The 19,529-nt window shown below is 40.2% G+C and overlaps 1 protein-coding gene across 1 annotated transcript in view; it reads right to left on the bottom strand.

The window, feature by feature from the left end:
• TMEM117 (transmembrane protein 117) overlaps positions 1–19,529 on the bottom strand; it is a 404,157-nt gene that overhangs the window by 15,621 nt on the left and 369,007 nt on the right. The window contains exon 6 of the mRNA XM_082255317.1: positions 14,832–14,991. Coding sequence (XP_082111443.1) covers positions 14,832–14,991 — 160 coding nt within the window. The remainder of the gene's footprint in view (positions 1–14,831; positions 14,992–19,529) is intronic.

Raw genomic sequence — 19,529 nt, 5'->3', positions numbered from 1 at the left:
ACTAAACTCTCATGTATCACAAAAGGTCCAATGAAGACATAACCCTCAAAGTCTATTTCCATCTTTTCCATGGATCAGACAAGCCAGATTCACATAAAAGATGTAGGAATTACTGATTTTGCTAAAGTCTGAGAAGTAAAAGGTGGATCCTGCTTAAAGGGAACCAGTACTGGCAGAAACATGTAGTTTACCTTTGCTGACCTTCATGAATCCTTAACCTCCCTGGCGGTATGATTATGTCAGGAATTACATACCAAAAGCGGTACAATTGTTTTCATGGAAATTTGGCGTTATGTATTATAGGCCTACAATTCTTAGTAATTACTGACTTAAACCTGACCAAAACAAGACTCTAGTAGACATCCCAGATGGGATAAATTTGAAACACAAACATGTGAATTATAATCGAATCAATAATATTATTTTATTATTTAATATATAATATATATAATAAAATTATATTATTGATTAGATTATAATTCATGCATTATATATTATATATAGATATATGTGTGTATATATATATATATATATATATATATATATATATATATAATATATAACGCATGAATTATAATTGAATCAATAATATAATTTTATATATATATGTGTGTGTGTGCATATATATATATATATATATATATATATATATACATATATATATGCATATATATACCGGTATATATATATATGCGCATATATATATATATATATATATATATATATTAATGCATATATGCATATATATATATATATATATATATATATATATATATGAATATATATATATATATATATATATATATATATAATATAAAATGTGTTTGTGTTTTGTGCAACGTTTTTTTTTTTTGAATTTCCCTCCCTAGTTCCGCTCCCATGCAGCATTGCTGCTGCAGGGAACGGAACTAGGAAGTGATCAGACCGACGGAGGGACGGAGGAGCGGCGGGACTCTCGGCTGGCGGTCACAGCAATGAGAGATCATCGCTGGATCGCCAGGATAAGGTAAGAGAACACCGCTGCTCTCTGCAATCCACCCCGAGCGTGACTCGGGGTTACCGATCCTGATATGAAAAATCAACCCCGAGTCACGCTCGGGATTACCGCCTAGGAGGTTAAGTAAGTATGAATAATTGAGTCACTATCCTGAAATAAGCATGCTGTTAGCAATATTTTAACACCAGAATTGCATATTTATTTCAGGTCACAAATGCGGACATGACCAAATGCAATGAAATATAGCTACCTGTCTGATTGAATTGTTTCAGTGCCAGAAGTCATTTATTATTGTCTCTCTGCTACACTGAATTTAAGTAATGCCTGGAAAAGCATACCACAAACTGTTAGAAGAATGTATCCCCTGCATAGGTGTAGCTAGACCCTGCCAAGCCCCACATGCGCTACAATTTCAGCAAAGCAATGGGGAAAAAAGATGCACATCTACATCTATCTTTAATTCCTCTCTTGTTCCCAGCTCTGCTGCTCTGCATTACAACAAGCTGTTCTCTCCTTGTACAATGCAAACTACAATAAACATGTACACAACAGTCAAATATAAAAAGCAATATTTGCAGTTTCTTGTTGTACTTGGATACAATAAAAGAAATATGTGCTTTTAACCACTTAAGCCCCAGGTCTATTTTTGACACTTGTTGTTTACAAGTTAAAATCAGTATTTCTTGCTAGAAAATTACTTAGAACCCCCAAACATTATATATATATATTTTTTTAGCAAAGACTCTGCAGAATAAAATGGCGGTCATTGCAATATTTTTTGTAATGCGGTATTTTATGCAATGGTCTTTAAAAAGCCATTTTTTTTGAAAAATTACGAAAAAACACATTTCACTGCATTTAAAAAACTAAACAGTAAAATTAGCCAATGTTTTTTTGCATATTGTGAAAGATGATGTCACGCCGAGTAAATAGATATCCAAGATGTTATGGTTTAAAATTGCGCACACCCGTGGAATGGCGACAAACTACGGTCAATAGAAGTCTCCATAGGTGACGATTTAAAAATTTTTTAACGGTTACCAGTTTAGAGCTAGAGTGTAGATCTTTTTTTAAAAATTATTGCTCACGCTCTGGCAATCGCGGGGATACCTCACATGTGTGGTTTGAACAGTGATTTCCATTGCGGCTCGACTTCCATATACGTTTTCTTTCGTGAGCGAGCTCACGGCAACGGGGGCGGCTAAAATTTTTTTTTCCTATTTATTTTTTTTTTTTTTTTATTTTAACACAGGTTTTTAAAAAAAAAAAAAAAATCAGATCACTTTTATTGCTGTCACAAGCAATGTAAACATCCCTTGTGACAGCAATAGGCAGTGACAGGTACTCTTTATGGAGGAATCGAGGGTCTAAAAGACCCTAGACCCCTCCACTACACTTCCATATATTCAAAACACCGAAAACTGAATTTTTGAATACACTCACTTTTTGAATCTGCCGCCTTTAGCAGCCGAGTAAGCCGGATGTGACGTCATGGACGACGCCTTGGGGTTACGTCATCAGGGACCCGATTGAAGCCGCATCCGGCTTAAATCGGGACTCCATACAGCCGACAGATGCGCCGGCTGGTTGCTCGGGTCTCCCGGTGGGACGTGAGACCCGGGCAGATCCGCGGAAGGGGGCGGGACGTCCCCTCCTGCTCGCTGGGGTAACGATCGAGTGGCTCCGGAGCCTCATCGGTCATTACCCCCGGAAAGCCAACCACCGGCTCTAAACAACGGTACCAGGATGATGCCTCATCCCGGTATAACCACGCAAATTCAGCCGACGTAGGTGTACGTCACTTTGCGGTAAGTGGTTAAATATAATTGCGTTGACGCGTTTCTGTGAGAAATTGTGACTTACGTCTGTGAGAACGCCCAGTAGGCGGGCAAAATGCGTTGACGTAATTTCCGGTTGACGGCTGTACCATTATATCACTTCCAGATTATGGTGGAACGCAAACAGGGCTACCCGAGCAGCCACACGCATATGCAGAAGTCCTCACTAAACACACTGCGGCTACCTATATGGAATATTGTGAGTGTACATCTTACTTTTATTAATAAACAGCTTGTTTTATGGTATCACACTATGGGAGTTTTCTTTTTATATGGCTATTGAATGCCTGTCCATTTGGGGGAGATTGAACATACAGGGACAAGTCTGTTCCATAGGGAAATCCAATCCTTTATGTGATCGAAAAGGCATCCCACTGCATACAGGACCAAAGCGTTTTTTGACCCACATGCAGTACTGCTACAGGGTCCTTGCAGTTTGGTAAGTGAAATCATCTAAAAAGGAGGGGGGGGGGACTGCACAAGATTGCACCTTATTTGCAGGGATTGGCACTGATCTGCATATTAAGGAGCACAGAGCACATTGCACTTTTTTCTTCACTGGCTACTTGCTGAATTTGGACTGTTGGGACTCATAAGAATAAGACTTTTTCTTACATTTATTTATTGATTTATTCATATATTGGTCTACATTTGCTGTATATTTATACACTTATGCTTTGTGGGGAATTAGCACTTATTGCACTTTAGTCTGACCAACCATATGAGATTGTTTATTTATTTAAGGTTGATGGTCCAAAATGTATGCACTGTATTGAAACCAGAGCACTGAGCACTTTTTTCTATATATTCAGTAACATTATTTTGTATTTTTGGATCTTGTTATTTTCACGTTCCCAAGGCACACCTATTCTTGCGCTTTGTGTAATTCCATAATAGCTTAAGATTGCAAGATTTTGAACAGAGGCATTTATAGGTTTGGTTATATTCCATAGAGCAGGACACACATTTTTTCAATCTTATCTCTTAGAGTGGGGGCCCATCTGTATTTACACTGAGGATGGGCAGGCAAAGCAGAACCTAAAACACCGTCCCTCAGTAAAATACCCCAATGTTTAGAAATGATCCTAGCAACCTTCTTATGCTGAATATTATAGTCTAAAACAATTTTGAATTCATGCTTGCTCTCCCTTACCTTTTTAGGGTCTGTAATCAAAGCAACCCTATCCAAATTCCTCACTTTCTCAATGGAACTGCAATATATATTCCGCTTCAGAGGAACTGTTCCTTCTTAAGCAAACAAATTGTCCTCTAGGTATGTTGCATAGCCATGTTTTATTTTGGCAACTATCCAGAGGGATATAGCCGTTCCTATCTTTTGGTTTAAAATAGCTCCGCGTCCTAAAATGATCTCCCTCCTTAAATATCTCCAGATCTAAGAGCACCATCATTTCCATATTGGCTATATTCATATTATTAAGATTTAATTTGTCCATAAAAGATTTGAGGCTAACCAAATCGCCTCCCCACACTATAAACAGATCATCAATATACCTCCTGTAACAAATTTGATGCTCTGGGCGACGTTGGTGCAAAACCACAGCACAGAGCAGGTACGTATAACATGTCTGTTATTAAGGATAAAAAAATCGAAAGGTTTACAGTCACTTTAAGCTTACAATTATTTACACTGTAATGATGGAGCAAGAGACTTTAACCACTTTACCACCGGAGGATTTTGCTGTCTTACGTCCAGGCCACTTTTTGCGATTCGGCACTGTGCTACTTTAACTGACAATTGCGCGGTCGTTCGACGCCGTACCAAAACTAAATTTACGTCCTTTTTTCCCACAAACAGAGCTTTCTTTTGGTGGTATTTGATCACCTGTGCGATTTTTACTTTTTGCGCTATAAACAAAAAAATAGCGTAAATTTTGAAAAAATAACAATGTTTTTCACATTTTTTTATATGAAATTCCCCCCCAAAAAATGTAAAAATCAAAATTTTTTTACATTTTTGGCCAATTTGTTTTCTGCTACCTATGTTTGGTAAAAAAAATGACAATAAGCATATTTTGATTGGTTTGCGCAAAAGTTATTGCGTTTACTAACTAAGGGAAATATTTCTGTCATTTTTGGTGTTTTTTTTTTTTAACGAGTAATGGTGGCGATCTGCGATTTTCTTTGCGGGACTGCGACATTGCGGCGGACAGACTGGACCCTTGACTGACATTTTTGACACTTTTGGGGGTACCAGTGACATTACTACAGTAATCAGTGCTATAAATATGCACTGTTACTGTAAAAATGACACTGGCAGGGAAGGGGTTAATTTTATTGGAGAGGGAGGGGTTAATGTATGCCTGGTGCTTACTAACGTGTGTGGGGGGAGGTGACTGAGTGACACAGTGACAGATCGCAGGTTCAGCTATGCTGAACCCTGCAATCTGTCACTGTCTGTCACTTAGGAGATCCGCCCGCTTTGTTTACACAAGTGGGCGGATCTCCAAACTCGATTCCCAGACCATCGGGGAAGAGCGGCGGTGATCACCGCTGCTCCTCCCCTGGCCCGACTCCCGCTGTGACTGAATACAGCGGGAGCGAGCCTCCGGCGGCACGCATGCGCCGCCCACAAGGGGAGGAGTCCAGCGACGTAGGTCTACGTCGCTGGACGGGAACTAACCATTTTGCCGCAGTAGAGCTCAAGTGAGCGGTCGGCAAGTGGTTAAAAAAAAAATAAAAAAATTTGCGCAGTTGTTTTTTAACCTGTATTACAGGTACTTCTGGAATTTGTAGTGAAGAAAATATAAGCACTTAAATATTGTATGTGCTTATACATATGTAGGCTTATATTCTAAAATAAAACAGGTTAACATTTCAACAAAATAAGTCAATCTTTATTTAGACATAACCTTATTTAGCATATTCATAATTTTCAAACATTATTATTAGTGCCTCAGAATTTGACAAGAGCAAATAATTAAATTCAGTCATGTTTTATTGTGCTACACTGCTATAAGCATTTGTCATATTCTAAAACGTCTATCACTACAAAAGAAAACATTTTCTTAACAGGGCATAATCAACGTGTTTTATACAGTATTTAATGGCAGAAATGTTTCAATCTCTAAATATAACTTTTCAATGACTTTGTTTCAGATACCAAAGTTGAGAGAGCTTCTAACGTGCCTAGCACAGGGCATAAATCCTTGTAGATACTTCTGACCTGCATTGGACCACCTGCTAAGCTGCTTCAAGCTGCCTTTGTGTTCCTTTTGACTTCTATGGGAGGAAAACTAGTTCTGATACAAATAAAAGCTTGTGTACGCAGACCCTTAAAGGCCAGGTTCAGCTTTAGTAAAAAATAAATAAATGCATGCAATTTTGCAGGTAAAAATGTGCATTTATTTATTTTTTGTCTTGCAGTCTGCAAAGCATTGCTTGGTTGTGCGGGCGGAGCATGTGACAGCGGGTATGGGGTATCTCAGATTGTAAGCCCGCAGGAGCAGGGCCCTTCTAACCCTCTTGTTTTGAACTGTACTGTTTGTATATTGTCTCCCTTTATATTGTAAAGCGCTGCGCAAACTGTTGGCGCTATATAAACCCTATATAGTAATAATGGGGAAAAGAACCCCAACTCACTGTCACAGGGGTGGGGGGGTCAGAAGGTGTCAGCGGGGATGCTGAATAGTAAGATGTTACATGTTACACCCTAAATATAGGTGTAACATGTTGCTAAAAGTGAACGTATCATTTAAATTGTTGAGGGTTAATTAAGACTTCTATAGCTGTAAATTTTGCAAGAGCAACACGATTGAAAAGGAGGAGGCTGCTTATTGCGAGTCCTATCGCCCTATATCCTTGGATATTGTGGTTTTTAAGATTCTCTCTAAAATACTTGCTATCTGTTTAAATACAGTAGTTGCCCAGTTGATCAAGCCAAATCAAACTGGTTTCATTCCTGGCCACTCCACTTAGTTTAATCTAAGATGGTTATTCACTAACCAAAGGAATTTGACTCTATTGAGTGGCCCTATTTAACCACTTTCAGACCGGAGGATTTGGCTGCTCAATGACCAGGCCCTATTTTGTGACTCGGCACTGTGTGAATTTAATGGACAATTGCGCGGTCATGCGACGCTGTACCCAAACGAAATTGACTTGCTTTTTTTCCCCACAAATAGAGTTTTCTTTTGGTGGTATTTGATCACCTGTGCGATTTTTATTTTTTGCGCTTTAAAACAAAAAAAGAGCGACAATTTTGAAAAAAAAAACAATATTTTTCACATTCTTTTATGTGAAATTCTCAAAAAAAAAAAAGTAAAAATCAAACATTTTTTACATTTTAGGCCAATTTGTTTTCTGCTACATATTTTTGGTAAAAAAAAATTGCAATAAGCGTATTTTGATTGGTTTGCGCAAAAGTTATTGCGTTTACTAACTATGGGAAAGATTTATGTCATTTTTATTGTTTTTTTTTTTTTTTTACTAGTAATCGTGGCAATCTGCGATTTTTTTTGTGGGACTGCAACATTGCGGCGGACAGATTGGACCCCCTAACTGACATTTTTCACAATTTTGGGGGTACCAGTGACATTACTACAGTAATCAGTGCTAAAAATATGCACTGTTACTGTAAAAAATGACACTGGCAGGGAAGGGGTTAACAGTATTGGTGATCAAGGGGTTGAATGTGACCCTAGGGGCGTGATTCTAACTGTGGGGGGGCGTGGCTTGTGAAGTCCTCACAAAGACATGTGATCCTATATAGCAGGATCACATCACTCTGTGATCACTTCAGGGAGAAGTACGGACGGCTGTGTTTACATCAGCCATCCGTCCTTCTCTGTCAGCGGCGGGAGATCATGAGTGGCCGGCGGCCATTGGAGCCGCCTGTCCCATGCACTAGCTTCCCTGCTGACAAAAGGGGGATGGAGCGCACGGTTGCCCCCCATAGCTCCTCCCAAGGGAGCGCCGTACATGTACGTACATGTGCGGCAGCTGGGGCAAGAGTGGTTAATACAAGTGTTGCAACACTTTGGTTTTGGAGACACTTTTATTTTTTGGATTAGGATCCTTTACACCAGGGATATGCAAACTGTGGCCCTCCAGATGTTGCAAAACTACAATTCCCATCATGCCTCTGACTTTGGGTGTCATGCTTGTTGCTGTCAGAGTCTTGTTATGCCTCATGGGACTTGTAATTCCATAACATCTGGAGGACCACAGTTTGCATATTCCTGCTTTACACCCTGCTACGGGCCCGTATACAAGTTAATTGTAAGATATCTGACCCTTTTCCATTCTGGGGAGCACGGGACCGGCATGCCCACTTTCCCCTCTTTTGTTTTCCTTGGCTATGGAACCCCTGGCAGAGCTACTCAGAACCTCCTCACAGCTCAAGGGGCTATGGAATTTTCCACTGGAGGAAAGAGTATCTTTATATGCCGATGATTTGCTCCTGTATATTTGAGATCCGTTATGTAGTATCCTGGCTGCACTAGAGATTTTCAAGAGTTTAGACGGTTTTCTGAGTTGAAAGTTAATTGGAGAAAGTCATGTATTTTTCCTATTGACATGGAACTACCACTTTCGCTACTACCTGCCTGACTGCCCTCTACAAGTTACAAATACATTTAGATATTTGGGAATTGAGATTCAGCTTCCGTTAGCAAAACATTTCGATAATAATGTTTTTACCCCGTATCTCCTACTTTCGCACCAAACAAACTCAATGGCTAAAATTAACTCTTACTTTATTGAGGCATATAAACCTCTTTAAAATGGTGTTTATACTTAAATTCCTTTATCTTCAAATTAACTCCCCAGTCTATATCCAAAAACATCACTTTTAAGCTATAAAGTCTCACCTCTCCTGATTTTTATGGTGCCCGGGGGCTCCTAGGATCTCTCTGGAGACCCTACAGTTTCTGACCTCCAGGGGTGGACTAGCGCTCCCTAACCTGCGCCTCTATTACTTCGCTGCCCAAATGGGTGGCAGCTAAAAAATGTAGCTACTGCTCCTGAAGCCGCTGTTGTTTCTGCTTATGAGGCTTTGGGTAATCCTATTTATAGGTGTATGATTAATACTACACAAGGTAATGTAACCCTGAAAAACACTGTTTGAATATTCTTGATAAAGCCACCCACACACATTCCCCCAATCAACCTTTATGGTTTGAGCCTCATTTACCCTATTTTGCTGATCAGATGGCTTACATTGGGTAGACTATGGCTTGAAGTATCTTCACCAGTTATATGTGCATGGTGTAATCAAAACATTTATACAAATACAAAGTGAGTTCCGGATACCTCCCACATGGCACTTTTGATACCTACAGCTATGCCATCCAGCAGAGGCTCAGTTGAGAATCAGCTCAGTAATTCTAAGCTAGAGCGTGCACTTGCCTAACCTGATCATTTCAAACATGTTTCCACTTATTGTGCCCTGCTAATGGACAAACCATTGCCCCAACTAGGGAAGGCTCATGCTAAGTGGGTGACGGACATACCCAATCTCACAATCAGGGACTGGAAAGCAGTGAGCAGTTCATATCCAGACACTTATCTCTGCTATGGATAAATTAACACAGCTAAGATATTTACATTGCACATATTCTATGCACATATTCTATCCCAAAAATACTTTTTTTTTATGTGTAAGCGGGCATTTCTTCTTTGTCATAAGTCTGAGAGAGAGCAGGGGGATTTTTTCCATATGATATGGTCCTGTGATAGGGTTAGACCGTTCTGGTCAGCAGTCACTGCATTTATTTCAGAGGCTTTTGAGATCCCCAACATCTGCAGCCTCAAATGGTGCCTTCTAGGAGTATTTGAAGACGTTGAGCTTTCTACCAAGACTATATTGTTTTTGTGTTTATTACTTTATTATGCCAGAAAAATGGTGGTATTGTATTGGATTCGGTCTGAACCCTCACACACTGGTCTGTGTTAGCGAGTAATTAAACAAAAACCTTTTGCTATACAAGTTACCTTATGAGGCTAGGGGGTGCTCTTTGAAGTTTGACAAAATTTGGGGTCCTTGGTTAACCTCGCAAGACATGATTGACTCCTTGCTAAACTTAATATCTGACCCCCCTTTATAGGGCTGAAATATCTATCACAGTGATGACATTCCGGAACCCTTTATTGTCATCTGAAACATAATAGGTAAGTTAAATGCTTGCAACCAATTTTCCCTATGTGGGAAGCAGGATTATAATCATAACCTGTTTCACTCTGGTTTGTTTACTGTTCTTTGCTTATAAATCAAACATATGGGACTAATTATGAGGTATGTTTTAGTATGCTTTCACTTCATTATACTACAGTAGTATACTAGATAGTGTTGCACCTATACCAATACTGGTATCAGTATTAATGCCGATACTAGGCATTTGCACGGGTATCGGTACTTGTGATATTGTACTGATACCTGAAACCGATACCTTCTGGCTCAGTTCTTTCAGCTTTCAGCGAGATTTCCCCGCTAACAGATGAAATGTAAATAAAAGAATGCCAGCAATTATTGGTTATTATTGGTTGTTCAGCTGTCAACAGGGGGCATGTCTGGCCAACGTGGAAAAGGCTGCTTACCTCCCGAGATCCTCTTTCACCTGGGTGACATGTCCCAAAGTCCTCCAAGCCTCCCCAGTGGCTTACTGACTTCTATTCCTCTGCTGGCCAGCCAGCAGGACAGGCAAGATGGTGCCGGCTGCATGCCTGGAGATACGGCACCGCCTTCTCAGAACACTAATGAGTTCTCTCCCCCCTCTACCCCCACCACACAAAGTCCAGCCAAATCTAGGCAGAGGATGGAGGAGGACACACAATCAAATATGCAGCTTCAGGCTGACACTGGAGGAGACCCTCAGAGCATCCTACCTATTGATTAATTCCCTGCCCCTGAAAACCCTATCTCAGAGCACACCATGAAATGTGTGCTGCCCTCTAAGAAGTCCTATGTTCAAAATGTTGTGTGCCAACGATCTTACCCTCTGCTGTTAAGCTATCCCCCCCAACCCTGCCCTCACTTATTCCCTTACTCCCCCCACCCTGAAATCACTTATCCCCCTTCTCCTCCCCCCACCCTGCCCTTACTTATCCCTCTACTCCTCCCCCCACTCTGCCCTCACCCTTCCCTTTCCCTTCTACTCTCCCCCCCACCCTGCCCTCACCCAACACCCTAACCCAACCTCCTAAGGAACACCTCTACCTACCCTTTCTAGGCGATAGATACTATATCGGAAATCGGTATCGGCGAGTACTTAAAAAAAGTATCGGTGCTCATACTCAGCGTTAAAAAAATGGTATCTGTGCATCCCTAATGCTAGAAGTCAAATGTATAGAGTTGTATGGAAGATGGTTTACTGAGATGTATTCTTCTGCTTTTCATTGTTTACAACTTGCATGCATTTACTGCTTGTTTCAATAAAACAAGTTTATAAAAAAGAGGAGAAAGACCTTCCAGCTTGTTATCAACACTCAGTTCAAAGGCCTGTCTCTCTGATAGTATGTTATGTTATGATAGATTGTACTTCTGGAAAGGCACCATCAACACGGAAAGATTTATCTTGGTTTTAGAGAAGCATATGCTCCCATCCAAACAACATCTTTTTCAGAGCCTACTGCACCTATGACAACAGCATGGTTTCATATTAGAAGAGTCCGGGTGCGTAACTGGCCTGCCTGCAGTCCAGACTGTTCAACTATTGAAAATATTTGGCACATCTTGAAACCAAAAAAAAAAAAAATTGCAAAAAAGATCCAGAACTGTTGAGCAGTTAGAATTCTATATCAGGCAAGAATGGAGCAACATTCCTCTCCTACAGCTCTAGAAACTGGTCTCTTCAGTTCCCAGGCATTTACAGAGTTTTGTTAAAAGAAGGGAGGATGCTACATTGTGGTAAACATGGCCCTGTCCCAACTTTTTTGAGATGTGTTGCTGCCATCACTTTTAAAATTACCTTATTTATTTCTTAAAATGGTATATTTTCTGAATTTAAACAATTGATTTGTTTTCTATTCTCTATATTCTCTATTGTTAATAAAACATGGGTTTATGGAATTTGAAAAATCATTGCATTCTGTTTTTATGTAGATTTCACACAGCGTCCCAACTTGTGCAGTTTATACATATTTAAGTAATGGATCTTGTTTAAATAACGAATCTCCCTTTACCAGTAGGCTGCTGCTTCTTGTAAATGTCTTCCCTTCAGTGCCTCCTTTTTAGCTGCTGGATTTTACCCTGACCAACTATCTTCTAGTGCTGTGAGAGATAACACCCATCGCTGCTAGTCTAAAACGTTGAGCGACTTGTCCGCATTTGTTTGTCCTCTCTGCTATTTACAAAACTTGTATTATTATTCTCCCGCAATGTATCACATTCTGTGAATGGAAGAGGAGTAGGTGAATGAAAAGATCTACACCACCCAGAATGTGTTGCATTGTGGTAAAATAGTAATATTTGTTTTGTAAATGGCTGAGAATGCAAAAAAGAGGGTGGACAAGTGGTGCAACCTTTCACACTAGCAGCGGCAGATGTTAAATCTCACATCGGTTAGGGGGCACTGAAAGGAAGATTTTTACATACAGCAGAAGCCTACCATATAGGTGATGGGATACACACCAATACACATAACTAATATGTTAGTTAGGTGCTGTATCCAAAAAATACTAATAAAAATAAACTTCAGCGTTAAGTGGGCACTAGGGAATACACATGTGGAAGCATTCACTGTAAAAGCAGTGATCTTTAGTAGTCTCGTGTCTCCAATCTATGACTGTCTACTGAAACATGTCTGCAGTAGGGATGAACTGTGTTCAGATCCAAGCTCAGACTGAAATGTTCGCCTGAACCCTTGGGAAGCTGGTAAACAACGCCCGAATGAGCTGCGAGCTGGGAAATCTCTGCCCCAGAACTGCATGAAACAAAACCATAGAGATGCTTGTGAGATTTTTGACCTAGTTATTATTCTTATTATTATATAGGATTTATATAGCGCCGACAGTTTATGCAGCGCTTTACAACTTGAGGGTAGACAGTACAAATACAATACACTTTAACCACTTGCCGACTGCCATCAGTATATTTACTGCGGCAGTTAGCCGCTCCTGGGCAAACCGACGTAGTACTACGTCGCTCGCCCAAAAGCATGTAGGGGCCGAGCCTGCGCCGCCGGAGGCGCGCTCCCACTCGTTCTCGGGCATCCCCGCGCGAGTGACCGGCAGCTCCGATGTCCGACGGCCACTCGCGTTCCCGCTCAGGAGAGGGAGAAAGGCAGACAGCTGATGTAAACACAGCCGTCTGTCATTCTCCCTGATGTAAAGGCAGAGACTATACGATCCTGCTATGTAGGATTGTATGTCTCTGTGGTTACATCACTAGCCAAGCCCCCCCACAGTTAGAAACACGCCCCTAGGAATACATTTAACCCACTGATCACCAATAAAGTTAACGCCTTCCCTTCATTTTGACAGTAACAGTGAATATTTATAGTAGTAGTAATGTCACTGCTACCCCCAAAAGTGTCAAAAATGTCAGTCAGGGGTCCGATCTGTCCGCCGCAATGTTGCAGTCCCGCAAAAAAAAAAATATCACAGATCGCCGCCATTACTAGTTAAAAAAAACCAATAAAAATGACATACATCTTTCCGTAGTTAGTAAACACAATAACTTTTGCGCAAACCAATCAAAATACGCTTATTGCGATTTTTTTTTTACCAAAAATATGTGGCAGAAAACAGAGTGGCCTAAAATGTTAAAAATTTTTGATTTTTACATTTTTTGGGGGGGAATTTCATATAAAAAAATGTGAAAAATATTATTTTTTCAAAATTGTGTTTTTTTGTTTATAGCGCAAAAAATAAAAATCGCACAGGTGATCAAATACCATCAAAAGAAAGCTCTGTTTGTGGGGAAAAAAAGGACGTCAATTTCGTTTAGGTACAGCTTTACACGGCCGCACAGTGCCGAATCGCAAAATAGGCCCTGGTCTTTGAGCAGCCAAATCTTCCGGGGCTTAAGTGGTTAATACAGTAGGAATCAGAGGGCCCTGCTCAATAGAGCTTACAATCTATGAGGGAGGGTCAAGTGATACTGCAGGAATACATACACCAGCTTGCGGTTCTCCCTTCCCTGGGAAATATCCACAAAGTGTGATGACATCACAGCAAAACTCCACCTTTTGCATTACGTCCCCACAGGACTTCATCAGGGAATTTATTCATCACAGGAGGTACCACAAAAACTAAACTTTTGGTGAAACCACAAAACAGAATTAGCTTTTTGACTTACAGAACTGTTTGCTCCTGTTAGTCAACAAGCTAAACCCTTTTTGTGGTCTATAAAATGAGGAAAAAAGCAGGAGGAAAGAGGGACAAAGCAGGAGGAAAGAGGGACAACACAGGAGGAAAGAGGGACAACGCAGGAGGAAAGAGGGACAACATAGGAGGAAAGAGGGACAACACAGGAGGAAAGAGGGACAATATAGGAGGAAAGAAGGACAACATAGGAGGAAAGAGGGACAACACAGGAGGAAAGAGGGACAATATAGGAGGAAAGAAGGACAACATAGGAGGAAAGAGGGACAACACAGGAGGAAAGAAGGAATATACAGGAGGAAAGAGGGACAATGCAGGAGAAAAGAGGGACATAAGGGTTTTGCTCCAAAAGAGGGACAGTCCCTCTAACTGTGGAACAGTTGGGCGCTATGATATTATTGTGTAAATCAAGGATTGTATACATTTTCATTTTTGGAAAAATAAATGTTTAAAAACATTTGTCTCTATTTATTTTCCTGTGTGAAAAAGGACCTTATTTCTAAAAAAAAAAGAAACACCACCTTCTATTTCAATATACAAAGACTATCATTTAATATATCTTACCTATCTGTGGTTATTAGAGCAGTAAAGCTTGTATTTTAAAGAACAACAAGAAAAACAAATGTTCACTATCAGTATATAGAATGTTGGTGTAAACAGTTACAGTATGTATAAACCTTTAACACAGGCACAACAAAACATTTGTACCAACATACCTGCATAACAATGAGAAGGTCAAAAACCAAGATAAAGGATGCCAAAAAAGCTCTTGAGACTTCATCACTGGGTAGAAATCCACGATTCAGCTTGTCCCAGCTTATCCAGTCAGTAGTGATGACAAGAACAACCACAGAGGTCAGGCTGAATAACACTGTCCTATAAGAAATATAGATTACCTTTCTCAAGGGCATATATCAGTGACTAAAGAACAAAATGCATCAAAATATACAAAATAGCAAGCATTTAAGAAAAAAACGATCAGCGAGTATGCAGCTAAAAAGAAAACATAATCATACTAATTCCTAAATAATTCATATTTTTCACTGAGCTTATTATATATTTTCAAATTTTAAAGCCCAATTGACTTTTCAGGGTATTATATTCCCATTCACAACCAGCATTAAAACACAAATAAATATGTGCTACAAATAATATACAATGTTGCAATGTCCATAGTTTCTCTGTGTAGGGCCGCTTTCACACAGCTGGACCGATTGGGTCTGCCTGTCAGTTTTTTAGGCATACCCGATCGGACCATCTATTACCCTCTATAGCAGGGATGGCGAACCTTGGCACCCCAGATGTTTTGGAACTACATTTCCCATAAAACTAAACTACACTGCAGAGTGCATGAGCATCATGGGAAATTAAGTTCCAAAACATCTGGGGTGCCAAGGTTCGCCATCACTGCTCTATAGAGTGATGGATGTCAACGGACACCCAATGACATCCAATTTGATCCTGTCCACTAAAAACAGATGGATTCTGTTTCTCTCTTGGCTGTATGTTAGAGCGCCCGACTGTGGTTGACCCTCTGGGCAAGTCAGGACGCTCTACTCCTCTACAAGGGTTCCCCTCTTTCTCTGCTTGCCTTACTTATACCGATATCATAAGTGTTCTAGTACATGGGTATTTTACCCATGTATACTGTTGTATAACATGTTAATATTGTGCTTATGTTCCTCGTGTTATTTGTTCTTGCCTTCAATGACCCACTGTTCTGTAACCCTTTTTTCTTGTATACACAATAAACTATTTTTAGTGGGAAAAAAAAACAGATGGGAGGGGGATGTTTCCTATCCGTCTAGTGGATTGGATGACAGTCAGATGGAAACGGACAGGCGGCCCTTTTCCATTCAACAGCCCACAGAGAAAAGCAGGCTGTGTCCGTGTCTGCTCTGCATAAGAGGAGCAGACACAAACCTGACATCAGTTAGCTCAGTGGAGATCAGCAGACGGATTCCCCGCTGAGCAGGTGGATCATCCCCCCCCTCGTCTGAGACTGTGTTTTAGGGTCCACTCACATTCGTTGGGTCAAATATAATTTTTAGACCAAAATAATAATACCTTTTGGCACTTTATTGCTAGTAGATAATTAATGGACCATTTTTCACATTTTATCCACATGCTCATTGAATCAATTTTTTGTTTTGTCCCCATTCACATAGCATCCGGATTTTCTATCCCTCAATGTTAAATCTAGGACGGTAACTGTTAAATACATTGCCACTTTCAATTGATAAGTCGACGATTTATGTATATAACTGCAGCTAAAAAATTGTAAAATACTAAGCAAATACTGGAAAATTTGATCAAATCTTGGCATACTTATGAATCTGGAAACATCGTACATAATATTGGTCTATAGTAATATTGGCTTCTGTTATAAAATAACTTTTTATATTGATGCTGCACTTTTACTTCACCTAACTTTCACTATCAGGCTGTGCAGACAAAATTGCTACAAAAATAATAATGTATGAAGAGAATTCATTGCTTGTTCATCATTCACTCCCCAAACTCTGACTTGGCAAGGTATATTTAAGCAGAAGTCCTCATTGCTCTGGCTGACAGAACATATTTTATATGCCCTTGACTTCACATACAATTGCAAGAGGTACATGAATAAGCTGATTCAGTCAAATTATTACATTTTTATGCATTGTTTTACTGGTCTGCAAACGTTCCAAAACACTGTGCCAAAAATATAGCAAGATCCAACCATCTATTTTCTCTTTGATAACCTAAAGAGAAATCATTTTTTTCTTTATAGCCTTTGAAGATACAGAGTAAATCATTTTTCTTTACATGCTCACTAAATTCAAAGGTTACCGCACATCAAAACTATCAGTATTTATCTAAGAGAAATAAGCAGCCTATGTTAAATACAAATCTTAAGTTTGCCTGAAAAAGTCAAGCTTTACTCTGCTGTTGTCCAAGAGCCTTTCCTATTGGTCAAAGAGGTTTTTCACCACATTGAAAAACCAGCGAGGAAGATTTTACCAAAGGGGACATCTGACGATTTTTTTTTTCATATGTCAGGTTTGTGACCTATTGTCACTAAAGAGCAAGTGCATTCCTGTAATAAATATATTGCGGACCTCTCAATCAGCAATTGGATTGGAAAATTGAACTGACAGTATTTTAAGAAGAAGTACAACTTTAACCACTTCAGCTCTGTGACCAGGCTATTTTTTGTGTTACGGCACTGCATCGCTTTAGCTGACAATCGCGCAGTCGTGCAATGCTGTACCCAAATAAAATTGATGTCCATTTTTTTCCCCACAAATAGAGCTTTCTTTTGGTGGTATTTTATTACCTCTGCGGTTTTTATGTTTTGCGCTATTAACCACTTGCCGACCGCCGCATGACTATTTACGGCGGCGGTCAGCCCCTCACAGGCAAAGCGACATAGGGCTACGTCGCTAGCCTGTGAGGCTCTAGGGAGCGAGCGCGCGCCGCTGGAGGTGCGCTCCCGCTCGGTCATGGACCCCCCGCGCGTGTGCCGGCGGACCCAATGTCCGCCGGGCACTCGCGATCGTCCGTTACACCGGAAGAAAGGCAGGCGGCTAATGTAAACAAAGCCGCCTGTCATTCTTGCCTGTGTAAGAATGGAGATCATACGGTTCTGCTATGTAGGACAGTTGATCTCTGTTCTTACACATCAAGCCACATCCAATCACAGTAAGAAACACGCCCCTAGGCACACACTTAACCCCTCCCTCTCAAATAAAGTTAACCCCTTCACTGCCAGTGTCATTTTTTCAGTAATAGTGCATATGTATAGCACTGATTACTGTAGTAATGTCACTGGTAACCCCAAAAGTGTCAAAAATGTCAGTCAAGGGTCCGATCTGTCCGCCCAATGTTGCAGTCCCACAAAAAAAAAAATCGCAGATCGCCGCCATTACTCGTTAAAAAAAAAACAACAAAAATGACAAAAATCTTTCCCTTAGTTAGTAAACGCAATAACTTTTGCGAAAAGCAATCAAAATACGCTTTTTGCGATTTTTTTAACCAAAAATATGTAGCATAAAACAAATTGGCCTAAAATGTTAAAAAATTTTGATTTTTACATTTTTTTGGGGGGAATTTCATATAAAAAATGTGAAAAATATTGTTATTTTTGCAAAATTTACGCTCTTTTTTTGTTTATAGCGCATGATCAAATCGCACAGGTGATCAAATACCACCAAAAGAAAGCTCTGTTTGTGGGGAAAAAAAAGACATCAAATTTGTTTAGATACATTGTCGCATGACCGCACAATTGTCCATTAAAGTCACGCAGTGCTGAATCGCAAAATAGGCCCTAGTCAGGAAGGGGGTAAAATCTTCCGGGGCTTAAGTGGTTAAACAAAAAATGACCAAGAATTTCTGCTATAAAACACACCCAATAAAAACATTTTAAAAAATCTAATTTCCTCATAGGTTTAGTTCAAAATGTATTCCACTACATATTACAAGTTTGCTGTCCTATAATCTAGACATCATATGGTTCTGGTGAGTTCTCAATTTCACTAATTGGTGGAGGATATCACCGTGGTGACACATCTGAGTTATTATTGAGCACCGGGAACTATAACAGTTTGCTTTCACCTTGAATTCTGATATATGGACTTTTTATGTTTCAGATAAATATTTTGACATATTTGTTCATGTCACATTGAGGTTTGTGATATGGTTGACTGCATTTTATCATTGAATATTATTGATTATACAGCGCTGCAACCTTTTATTGATTGTTCACTGTTAGTGTTAGTATATACACACTGTTTGCATGCTGCTGATTTCAACTTTTTTGTGGCGCTGATATATTATTATTTTGGTATTCTGCTACATGTTTTTGGTAAATGTAGCAGGTTTTCCAGGCCTGTGGCCTGATGTGGGTCTGCCATTGTTACCGGTTACCTCTCCAGCCCATGTGAGCTGCGACCCTGGGTGTGAGTACTGAGACATTAACAACTCCGGCATCTTGGTTTTTGTGTTTTTATTGTAGATAAAGGGGGTGGGAGAAGGGAATAAGTGGGATACTCCTTTAGGCTTAACTAAATACAATTTGGGACTTTATCCAAGAAAATGTCTGTTAACGCTGCCCTGACACCAGCCGACGCTGGCCAGAGCTCACTGACACTTAGAACACACTGTATATTGACTGAAGTGCTGAATCTCGGCTCTAGGTCCAGAAGACTCAGGACTGTGACGCATAGAACTACTGACACTGCTGCACTGCAAAGTCACTGACCACCCTCTCCAGACTGGCACTGGCTTGAGGTAGCTTGCTGTGAATTACTGTATAGCTGCCACTCTCAACTGGCACTCTGCACCTTTCAGGGCCCAAACCGTATACGCCCCTTTACACGTTAGCTCTTCAGGGTCCACTGACTACGTACCCCCTTTGCTACTTCAGGGTCATC

The sequence above is a fragment of the Pelophylax lessonae genome, assembly GCF_965119305.1.
Source record: "Pelophylax lessonae genome assembly, chromosome: 4".
NCBI classification, from domain to species: Eukaryota; Metazoa; Chordata; class Amphibia; order Anura; family Ranidae; genus Pelophylax; species Pelophylax lessonae.
This window is presented reverse-complemented; position numbering and strand designations above follow the sequence as displayed.